A 12,538-nucleotide genomic window follows, 5' to 3' on the forward strand; every position below is an offset into this window, starting at 1 on the left:
TAAATAGTCAAATCAACAAATTGCTTGCTGGCTTCAATTATTGTCAGCTGAAGGAAAGGCAAAGGTATTACACCAGATTTTAAAACATAACTTTTAAAATAACATATTTTCAAATATATGTTGCCTTGCTGTTAGGCCATCTGTATCAGTGTTTCTGTTATAGTATTGACATTGCTTGGAGTTATTTCCAATCTTAACATGCCTTGAATATGGATATCCATCCTGCCATCTTTTCTGGAGGACACAATCTATGCTGTGCCATGTGTGTTAGCTGGGCTGTTTAATTCTTCTTTTTACTTGCATTTGATTAGATGATGCCTTTCTTTCATCAATTTCCTCAAATTTCCCAGTACTGAAAATAATTATTCTGTTTACTCATTTTCTATCCTTGTTACACATTTCAAATTATTCCAGTCTAAAATGCTTGTTCCTTTCAGTACTAATCTCATTTTTATTAGAAATATAAGAACACCTCTAGAATGAAGAGGATTCTTTAGGCAATCATCTGTAATCTCCTTTATTCACCAATTTTATACCAGGGCTCTACTTTTGCACACTGAACTTGGTGAAGAATAGTAAAGGAAGGTAAATGGTTCTGTAATTAACTCTGTAACTTTGCTTGAGGCAGTTTATTGAGCTACTGAAATCCAAAATATTAGACAAATCAGATAAATGAAGGGTGGTTTCTTGTTTGTTTGTTTTTGTTTTTTAAAGCTGCACAGAAAAGGTGGATTCTGAATCGTTTATTTATCTGGTCTAATAGCAGAATGAATAGAGGTGACACGAACAAATACCAATGCCTTATCCTTTTTATCCATCTACTTTATAATGGGCATCTCAACTGGCTTGGAACAGTGACAGTCTTCTGCATCAGGAATCTCTCTTCACTCACTCATTCACCAATGAGGATTTAAAACTATTCCAGCATTTTTAAGAATATGGAGTAGAAAACTAAGCTCTAAGCAAAGAGCATACCAAGTGAAAGAGAAGATGGAAAGAAAATAAACAGCTTTTTATATGCAGCTCTTTCCTAGCTTGCTCCATCCTTGAAGGCAAATCCTTGCTGTCAGCTTTGGTTTTAGTCACTCAATGGCTTTTCAGTTACAGCAGACTTTGCCCAACTCCGCCCAGCCCCTGTGAAGTTTTCCCAATCCCCTTTGAAGTCCATCTCCCTCCTCCTAGCTGCAGACTGTCAGCATCCTTGCCTCAGCTGAAGATTTCAAGTTTCCCAGCTGAGATTCCCCCAGTTGCTACATCCTGGCTCTCCCTCACCAGAGCAGGGCTCCATAGGTCTCCTATGGGAACCCGAAATTCTTCTGCCTCCTCCTGGTCACATTCTTCTGTTCTGCCTCACTTGGTCACATTTTTTAGGGGAGTGTAACCTAAATCTGGGAATTAACTAAGTCAGACATACCCCATGCTGGAATGGCACAAGGGAAATGAAAAGGGAAAATATCAGGGATGAGTGGTCTGACTGTGATAATAATCCGGAAAACATTTCTCTATGAATCCTCATAGTTGAGATGATTATGCTGCACAGAGTTCTAAGCAGTCCAAAACATCAGTTTTTACTATTTGAAAAAACAATTAAAAGATGGTTAGATGACCACTACAGTAAATTACAATGAATTCTTCATTTGTGTGCTATCCCCTACTCACTTCATGAGCCAATAGGAGCAACTTTACAAACACAGATTGAAAAACCATAATTCTGCAGAAGGTATAGTTTTCACAATTGGACCAAATGACACCAAAATCCTTTGAAATACCTTTAACTTCTTTGTCGTTCTTGAACCATCTGATATCAGCCGCTGGCTTACTACCAGATGTCTTGCAAGTGAGCTGCATCCTCTCTCCCTCCATAATTGGTGAGGTAAATCCAGTAATTTGTGGCTTCTCAGGAACACCTAGCAAGCAAACAAGCAAAATGTCTCTGATAGTGTCAGCTGCTGCCACAAATGCACGACCAACTTAAAGTTAATTTCTTCATATGCTCTAAATTCTGGAAACAGGATAATTACTTCCTCGTGCCTTGTCAGTTAAACCTTTTTCCTATTGTAAATTATCCATCAATCTGAAAGGTAGTTGAGTCTAAATAAATAAAGAAAACAGAAATTACCTAATTTTCTAAGAGAAACAGTTTGCATTTTAATAAATTTCTTATCTCTGTATATTCTGCATGCAGGTCTAGTCTGACTTGTTACAATATTTAAACTGCTCAGCACAGCAAGCAGGATGACAAAGCACATTAGAAGCACAGCTGTGAAAATTAAACATTAAACTGGCAACAAAAAGCTGAACTGACCTAAGTTGAGAACAGATATTTACACCTGAATAATAAAGACTTTAATGGAAAAGGGAAGGTGAAAATAAATACTGGAGTCACTTTATCTTCAGAGAAACAAAGCCAAAACACCATGAGGTATAATCACAGCTCCATCGACTATGGAGAGTTTTTCAGCTAAATACTAGTTCTTCAAAGCAGATCATATGATTTGGACATACCACACACATAATATTCAACATGAAAATTGTTGCTTTTCAGTGAACCATGGAAGATTAACAAAAAAAAACCCCAAAAAAACAAAAAACAAAACAAAACAAAACAAAAAAAAATAAAACACAAAGAAAATTGGGAGAGTTTTGATCACTGCATGCATAAATCCATTTAACTAATGAAGACACAAGAATAACTTATTTTAAAGTAATACTGATGACTTTTTAAAAATAATTTTAAAATCTCCAAAAATGTCAGTTATATCTTGCAGCTATACTGCTTTGGTGCATTCACATTTGTGGCAAGATAAAGGGCTCGGTCACAGTAATTGATCTTGTGCCCTGCATTTAACAATTCAGTTTTTCTACATCTCTTTTCCAAAATGACAGATTATGTACATAAAAGCAAAGCAGCATCACCTATTGCACAGTACATCTCTTTAATAAACCTAGTCCTCTCTTTTAGGACAGAAAATGGTGTCTACTACAATACCTCGACACAATACCTTGAATTTCTAATCAAAAGCAGAGCAGTCAATAAAGAGATTATTAGTACATAAAAGGATAGTTTATCTGATTAAAAGATGCAATACAGTTCAGTGGTAAAGATCCCCTTCTCTGGCAGAAAATGTTTTAAGAGTTTAAAATGTTCCTTTAAAATAGGAAATTACAAATACAAAATGAAAAAAGGCAGGAATTCTAAACTGCAGCTTTCTCTCTTGGAAGGTAAGTAAAGGATGTTGGGAAAGCTTCATTAAACCCTCCCCCAAAACAAAGGTAGAGCTTAAAGGACTGTTAAGGATCAAGCTACTTTTATTAATAAATATTCGCTAGATATTTTGGGAGTTTTCTTGTCTTTGTAACACCTTCCTAGGTCTTTCTGCCATTTAAAAGGTCGAACTGGTGCACTCCTCAATTGTTTAGATCATGAAATGCCTCTCTACAGAAGGAAGATGAAGCATAGGCAGTTGCTCTTCCAGAATATTTTGCTTTGAATGGGTACTTTTTAGCCTTAATGCCAAAGTTGTGAAGATTTTTGTAAAATAGTCTCACAGGGACTGAAAGGGAGATGTATTTCATATCCTAAGCACAAAACCAATTCCCTGGCTGGATTAATGTGAATATTACTGCCACAGAGAATATCTTACATTAGTTCTATTAAATTCAACTGTCTGCCCATCCACATATAAAAATAAAACAAAAAGAAAGAAAGAGTCATGTTCAGGGACAGAAAAAAGGAAAAAAGAATAAAAATCAATCTTTAAAATCATATAGCCTCTTAGGTTCGTAGGTGTGTTTTAGTGAACTATAGCAATTTTGGCTGATTGGGCTACTGACATTCATAGAATCATATAAAGCTTCAAGCAGAAACTTTATTTCCTGGGCATCTCTTGAATTCTATTGCTTTTCTATGTGTTTCTATAACCTTTGGGGAAAACAGCAGAGCACTTAGAGGATAAAGCATAAAAGAAGCGGCAAACCCAGTGAAAATTTGCACTTTACAGACAAAAAAAAAAAAAAAAAAAAAAAAAAAGAGAGAGAGAGAGAAAGCAGAATGAGCCAAAAGAAAATGCACAGCTAAGGAAAAATGATAAAGCTCTAAAGCCCATTTTGATTTCATGCTTTCTGATTTTCTCCCCTTTGCCCTATCCAATAGATTGTCAGGAGATGAACACATGCACCTTCTGTGCACTCGTGGTGCTCAGGATGTAGAGGTTATGTCCATTTTATGGAGCACTCGTTCCGTGGTGTTTGTGTGCTCCCTACCTCATTACCCTGCCACGGTGCAAACAGTAAGAGGCACGTTATTTTTCAGCCCAGCAATATGAAACAATAAACATCAGGGGAAACTAGATCAGACGTTTACATTTATCTTCTGCCAAGCCTTAGAAAAGTTGCTTCTTATCATAATTTGCCAGAGCCTGAGGAGTTTAACACTTGCTTCTTTCTGCTCAGCTGGGTCTGTGCTTACCGAGGACGGTGAGGAAAGCCTTGGAAGTTTTGACAGGCATGGTGAACAAAGAGCAGGTGTACTGCCCTTCGTCCGACAGGGACACGTCGCTGACACTGATACTCAGCTCGTGCCACGACGCTCGCACCAGCTCGATTCTGTTGTCCCTCAGAGCTGAAAAACAACAAAAAAAAATTGACGTTACTGCTGGATCCAGCACGTGGACAAAGAGAGGGGTGTTGTACAAGAGGCTCCATGAAGGTTCCTAGAGAAACCAGGCCCTAGAACACAGGGGTGTGGATACAGTTGTCTACGCAGGGCAGTTTGTTTTCCCTGTGGGATAAAGTGGAAGAGTTTAGCAAGATTTTGAAGGGTGTATTGAGTGGTGTTTAACATATATAAACCTAGAAACTACAGGACTTGAGTTAACTCTGGCCTTACTCTAAAAATCCCAACAATGGCCTTGATTTCTGCCCCCTCACAGATTTGTTCAGTGCCTAAAATAAAACCTTCCCAAAACCAGCCTGTTTGTCACGTACTTACAGATGTTGAGAATCCTGTATCTAACCCTGTATAGTTTGTCTACAGATTTTTCTCATGTTCATTACTACTAATATTGAACTGGACTATTAGATTTCTCAAATTCTTAAAAATAAATAATTATTTATTTTTACTAATAGACTGAAAGTTCTACTTATACATGCATATGTAGTACATTTAACAATTTGAGGTAATTCAATATAGTGGATTTCTATTTAGGATTATGAATAAAAATTCAATCTCTTCTGTTTGCATGGAGGCAATGAGGTAGAAGGAGCATGCAGATTCACTTAAATTCAAAATGTCGCTTTAGTTAATGCTTTGAAATTGAAAATATTTCATAACCCATACTCAGATTAACCTCCATTTGCTATTGAAAAACTGACAAACATTCCCAAACATTCTATTTTTCTGCAGTAAAGTTGCTTCAGGAATCTGCATATATTATCCAAGCCTTTCCACAGCATGGAAATACTAATATCATAAGTGATCAAACACTGTAATTCTCCTAAGAAAACAATTAAAAAGGCTCTGTAACTCAGGAAGTTTAGCTGTATACCTCTAGATTGAAAGGTCTAACCTGAAGGTGTGTGAAACTTCAGTGAGTCTATTTTTACAGCAAACTTCTGAAAGTTAAAAGTAAACTGGGACTGTGATATTTATCGAGACAGTTACACCTGCATTTGAGAGAAGAACAAAGGTGTTCCAGTCCCTAATGCTGCTCTCGCTCACCTCTTTCTAAAGTCTCCAAAGACTCTTAGATTTGTCTAGTATACCTCTTCTAATGATAAAAATAAATAAATAGTTTTACTATTTATTTACTAAGTCGATCCAGGAAGATTTACACCAAAATAAGAAGATACAGCGAAGATTCAGCAAAAGTGTCACTTGATTTTGTCTTCTTCTAAGGCTGCCACTTAGGTTTGTTCTCACCAGAAAATTTCAGCTGAATTTGCTGATTATTTCAGGGTAGGCCAGCTAAAGATCAGCTTCTTCTTTGCAGGGTCTGAGCACTGAAAGGTGGCACCTTAATCATGCCTAACGTAAAGGCATGCCATGAACTCCTTCAAGGCACGTCAAAGGGACTGAGGTTGTGTGTAATGGACACATTCCAAAGAGAACTGAGAGGTCATATGGCCAGCCACAACAAGAAAAAAAAAACCACAATTATTTAGTTTATAATATCAAGTCCATATAATGATGAAAATAGGAGCAACCTTAAAGCAAACAAGCAAGCAAACCAGAAGCCACAAAATGCAAAGCTGACAGAACAGCTGAGAAAAACAAGTTCAGGAAAACAAAAAAGCACATAAATCAACCCCAAATAGCAGCAAAGCTGATCATTGTGGCTTTAGCAGCCAAAACTCCTCACAACAGTGAAGATGTTGCTATCTTTGACCAAGTAGATGGGGACTCAGTATTCCTTTCTCAGATTGTCAATTCTAGTCAGATGCAATGAGCAGACATAAGAATTGTAGCTTATTTCAATTACTGACCTTCCCAAAAAAAAAATAAATTCAAGTGTTTCCAAATGGTTTGATCACCACCACACCTGTTTATATAATTTGACAACAGCAGAAAAAATGGAAAAACAAACCAAACAAATCAAACAAAACAACAGACCAAGACTAAAAAGCCTCTCAGCACTCCATAATTTGGAAGTGGTGATTTTTTTTCCTCCCTGTAATCTGAAATTATTTAAAAAATAATGCACTATATCATCTTACATAGTATTTTACTTCGTTATCATTTTCAGTTGTTACTGCCATGTGATAAAGATTTATGTATCTGTTGAAATATTTTCCTACAGATGGGACAATGTGTAAAAGTTCATGCCCCAAGAAGAACAGTAATGAATTCCACTACAGCACAACTGGCCTACAGATGATGTCAAGAGCACATCGTTTTGATCCTAAAATTGGAAAACAAACTGTTTCCATCAACTACATTGTTACTGCTCCCCTCCCTCCCCTCCTCCGCTCCACACCTTTTTTAACCTTTGTAAAATATAAAAACCTCAGCTCAGTCAATTTTGTGGAAAGCTGGTAAGAACAATCACTGGTCAAGAGATGAGATCAGATGTTCCATGTTTCATTATGGAGTGGATTTTTATCGAAAGAACTGCAAGAAAGTTTTGTAAGGGAAATATCAACGCAGCCTTTGCAATAAATGCTGCAAAGAGCACCGACATAATATTCCTTTGCAGGAAAGCTGCTTGTCAGAAGCACTTTTGTAAGTGCTGGGTCTAAAAACAATTATCTCTTCCATCATTTTCAAACCTGAATATTTATAAGTTTCCTGTCTACGCAGGTGACAGACAAACCAAATTTTACTGCTGCAGCTTAGACAAAGTGAGCACTTACAGAGACGTTTTAGAATCTTATTTTCAAATTGTATTCCTGTTTCTATATCCTCATCTGTTTAGAAATACACCAGTATCTCATCATGAAATTGATAGCTGTGATGAATGCCAGAACTGGTTTGTTTCCATTTTCTGTCTTAGGTACATTTTGCTTAAAAGGGTGATGGAAACAACAGCAACAGTGGAGAAACCAAGAGCAATTCTAGCAACTCATGACATCCAGGCATTGTGAGTGAGTGGAGCAGGGTCTTGCTCATGGCAGAAAACCCTGCCAAGGCTGGCTCATGAAGCAAAGCAGCCCACAGAGCCTGGACAGAAGGCAGCTACAGAAAGGTACCAAGTGGCAAGCAGCTCCACCACAGCAGTTCAAATAAAACTCCATAAAGTAAAATACAAAATGTTCCATCACTTTTAATTAGCACTTTAACACAAAAAAAGTAGAACACTGCTCTTTTTTGGAACCTTCTTAGAAACTCCTTTGTTTTTAACATTTCACTTTGTTAGAAGCCAAACAGACCCTTCTGGCCTCTTCCTGGGGGTTTTAACCTACATTGCTGAATAATTATCCTATCCATAATTTGCATACCTACAGAGATACTAGAAAAAGGATAAATAAACAGAATATTTATTTGACTTCTGGGAAATACACATATGCCAAAAGCAGTAATAGAGAATACCAGCACTGGCATCACTTTTCTGGATTCTCATGTTGCAAGCTGTTTGAAAAATACAAAATGCAACAAGAAATATAATTACATAGTAAATTCCAATATGCCCTAGGTACATTACTTCAGTTTTCTGTAATTCCCAGGCACATATGATGTAGTTAATTTGCAAGGCATGAAATAATTATGCACAAAACACTCGTTCCTAAGCAGACACACTTCATTTATTTTACCTGTCATTCTCTTTTCCTGTGGAATAGACTTCCTTTCAGAATGTTCTCTGACACAGAAACAAGCAACCTTGATAATTTGTATAGTTGAGGTAATTATGAGTAAGAGATACAGTCATGTATTTCAGCTGCATTGATTAGTAATTATTGAAACTGATGACCATCACAATAAACTGGCCACCCTGGTCATAATCAAACAAAGCTGTACTTTAATTTTTGAATAAATAATATAATGATCATATGTTATCGAAGAGAAATCCTACAACAGGAATTATAACAGAAAGACAATGGAACCTTAAAAATTTGTAAAAAAAATAGAAAAAAAAATTTCACATTTCATACCATGAAGAAAAGAGTTGGACCTGTTAGACATAGTAGCCACACAGCAGCAACTCTAATGCCATTTCATCTAAAATGACCACATCTTTGTAGTATTTTGAGTCATATATTTGAAGAATGGGGGGAAAAAAAACAAACAACAAAATCCCCAAATTCTCTAGAGGAATTTGCTCATATTTTGAGAATACTAACTTGACATATGCTGCCATCCTGGGATTCACTCAACAAAATTTTCTTCCTTATGTTGGAGCTCTTCCCATTCTCATGGGAATAACATAACATTAGTTGGAACCAGAAGGATTTCAGATACTCTACAGGTCATGGTCAACTCCCAGAATTCTAATATTTATGAAACTGAAACAATCCCTCTGATTTTCAGATTCCAACATTCTGAAGGCAGTACCATAATCTGAAATAGATTTAAAGGGATTTAAGAGAAGGCACTTTTTCTTTGCTTCTAATGAATTCAATATACCAAGGTCTCCATGGGATGATCTACAGAATTTGCTTATAGTTGTGCATCACCAGAGGAAGAAAGAAGAGAGACAGAACAGGAATAAATGGAACAAATCAAACTAGTAGTGTTATTCTGTGTCTTGTAAACATTCATGTTTCTTTTCAAAACATTCACATTTCTTTAAAAAGAAGAAGGACTAATACACAGTTATTCTATTCATGCCTAACCTATCTAGTCCATACTTGCATGGTATCTGAATTCCTAAGACTTTAAGACTTCTCAGTTGTTTTTTCACATGGAAAGAAAATCTATTTCCTTCCTCTTTCATTTCCAGTCATGCAAGTTGATTACTTTCATGCAATTACACAAGGGTGGCAGTGTGAATTTTTAATAATCCCATGTTTTCTATTTCTACTTTGGCATGTGTTGAGGCTGTTTTTACCTCCCAGTGGAGGCAATTCTTACCTGTTCACAGCACTGCATTCGTGAAGCTATCACTTTTTTTCCCCCTGGGACAGAAGTCCTCAAACTGAGTCTACTTTCACAGGTAATGCTAATGTAGAGGGAAAAGAATTAGGATTTTCTATGCAATCTATCAAATTGGCTGACATATGTACCATTGGTCTCCTTTAAAGGTGACATCATTTATAGGTAAAATCAGTGGAAATCACTGATAATAAATAATAAACTGAAGGTTGCAATACTGTGGAGGGATCTTTGGCTAATTGGCTGTGGAACAGTCTAACCAATTTGCAAATTCATCATGGCTTTTCCCTCATTAGGAAAGTGATTAATAACACAGATGAGTTCAAACAGACATTCCAAACACTGTCTTTCACAGTTGTCAGTCACTTGGATGCTGAGAATACTTCAATATCACTGGATTTTTAAACCCATTCATGTACTTAATAAATTTGGGGCATCACTGAGCTTCATAAAACGTACTAAGTAAAGGTTTAGAAATTGAAAAACTACGTAAGAATCCTTGGAGATAGGTTTTACTTTCATTCCAGTGCATTTCTAAAGTATTTGGTGATCAAAAGGAAGAAAAAATGGGGGTCAATCAAAACATACTTCTTCCACCTGTAATCATCTGGCCATCTTCTAGTTTATGCGGTGGATTGCAGTCTAATAGGAAAAGACTAGATTGTTTTCAGCAGAGATACACTGCTGAAATGTTTGACTATGTTAGTTAGAGAACAACGTTCAACAGCAAGCTGCTTCCTCCTTTTGAAATTTTTCGGAATTTTTGCATGTTGCATAATGCACCTGCCAAAGACATGCAGCAAACTCCCTTCATCAGGAGGGGCACTGACAGCCTCACTAAGAGAGGCACCTACCCTGTGCTTGCCTTGGAAAGGCCAAAGCACTGGGGACTGAGAACCTGTCTGTACAACCTTATCTATTATTTATCAGGGCGCACAGCCTTAGATGCTTATGAGGAAAACCCAAACAGAAAGGTAATTTCTTCAGTGCAACAACAAACATTCTCTATTTCCTGCAATCTGGATGAAATGAAAAAGAGTTTAAGGTGACTTACAAGGAGTTATGATCTTGAACACAGCTGCTGAGTTGAGGTTTCACCAACTGTTGCCAAGTGACAAATGAAGGCCAAGATGACAACATGACCTTCATGGATGGAATACAGAAAACTTTCCTGCATGGCAGATTTTCTGCGCTGAGCTACCTTTTCCCTCACAATCACACTCTGTATTGGCTTCTTTGTTTTTCAGAGCACTCAAGAAACATGGCAATATGCAAAAAGAGAGGAAAAACTTGCCTTCTAGGGTGTTTGTAATGCCTGTTTCTTGTATTAAACAAACAGTGAACTTATTTTCTTCTTGCGTTTTGAGAATCAAGGACGATATTTATTTTCTGAGAAAGTCTGAGGCCTGACTCTCTTTCCCATAAGAAATTTAAGTTTCAAATCTTTGCAAAGCACACAGGCTTTGAAATATTAAGATGCTTTACTGTTTTACTGTGTTGAAATAATACTTAATCATAACTCCAAATAATAAAACAAAAATCACATTAGTCAGGATGAAACATTGTCTTACAAGGTCTGCTCGTCTGGTTCCTTGTTCAACAGGGAATTACAAGATTTCCTATTATCCTAATGCAACTGGACATGTACCACAGCACAGTAGCCTAGAAAATATTTAAAAATCATGCTTCTCAAATATACAGCTGCAAAACTTAAAACTGCAAAATGATCTGGCAAAGTTAGAGATGGACAGAATTAAAATAAATGAGATTCAATAGATAAAAGTAATTGGTAGTCTTATGTACCAAGTTGAAGATGAATGTTATGAAAACAGTAATGCAGGAAAAGAGGTCTGAGGATTATAGAGGAAATTATTTAACTATATGTTCAAATGCAGCACCACTCTAAAAAGATGAATCCTATTCTGGGTTGTACTGATCCTTGCAATTATGGTAAAAGAAAATGCTACAACTTTCCAAAATAGCATACATCACACTGTGCCATATATTGTAAATTACAGACAGAAACAGAAGTCTCTCAGTTGGGAAGAGAATTTCTGAAGGCCTACTGATGGACTACTGCTGCAAAAATAATACTAACAAAATGAAAATAATACAATTGAGAGCTGTAATAAGTCCACATGTACCTAAGGAAAGACTAACAGAAATTAGAATTTTTTTTTCCTATATGTGTCAGGTTAAATGGGACTTCACTGTGAGTGAGAAATGTTAGACAATGATTTTATGGAAGTAGAAGTGAGAAATAAATAGTAGTCCCCTTGCACAAGCCAAAACAAAGCTACACAGATTTCCAGATTGTCCTTCTGTGAAGATCAGACCAGGTAATTTTTCCTCATGCTACTGATGTTGATACTAATCAGTATGTTAGCAGCATTTAAAGACTCCTAACCAAGGCAGTGTTAAGCTTATGTAGACATTAAAAACTGTCTGGCCAAACAGCACAGAGCTCTACCAAGGCCATCTATGTATTTTAAAGAACATCAGTTCTATAATACTCTTTCTCCTTGTGAAGAGTCTGCTCTTCACAGTCACTGCTGGTGACCTTCATGCACTGGCTTTAGTCAGCTTTGAATGAAAGGACTCCTAAAGGACAGGGGGCACAGAATAACTCAGCCAGACTTTACACTTTTAGCACTGCTGCGCAACCAGGTTCTACTCAGGCCTGTCCCAAATACAATACACTTTTTGTGTGTGCTTCTCCAGCTGACCATGCCTAAAGGAAGCTGAAGAGCTGCATTTCCCTGACCTTGCAGATGGTGATGTTACAGTTCTGCCCATTCACTAGCTAAGCTTAATGACCCCATGACGCTGGAAGCATTTTTAGAGCCATGAATTAGTATTACTCATGGTAGTCATGTTTATGGTTCTGCTTCATAATCTTTGAAACTTGGAGTCTTCTGAAGAGTGCAGTCCTGTTCAAACCTATTATTTCAACAGAAGATGGAGAGACCTTCTCACTTTTTGATGGTCTAAAAAAGACTTTTTCTCTACCTG

General features: G+C 36.9%; 1 protein-coding gene across 1 annotated transcript in view; it reads right to left on the reverse strand.

Moving 5' to 3' along the window:
* The window catches only part of CADM2 (cell adhesion molecule 2), a 575,572-nt gene that overhangs the window by 108,502 nt on the left and 454,532 nt on the right, over nt 1-12,538 (reverse strand). The window contains exons 4-5 of the mRNA XM_041420933.1: nt 4,469-4,621; nt 1,770-1,907 (exon numbers count right to left, since the gene is read on the reverse strand). Coding sequence (XP_041276867.1) covers nt 1,770-1,907; nt 4,469-4,621 — 291 coding nt within the window. The remainder of the gene's footprint in view (nt 1-1,769; nt 1,908-4,468; nt 4,622-12,538) is intronic.

This window comes from Onychostruthus taczanowskii, unplaced genomic scaffold (assembly GCF_017590055.1).
Source record: "Onychostruthus taczanowskii isolate IOZ18803 unplaced genomic scaffold, ASM1759005v1 scaffold67, whole genome shotgun sequence".
Taxonomy (NCBI): domain Eukaryota; kingdom Metazoa; phylum Chordata; class Aves; order Passeriformes; family Passeridae; genus Onychostruthus; species Onychostruthus taczanowskii.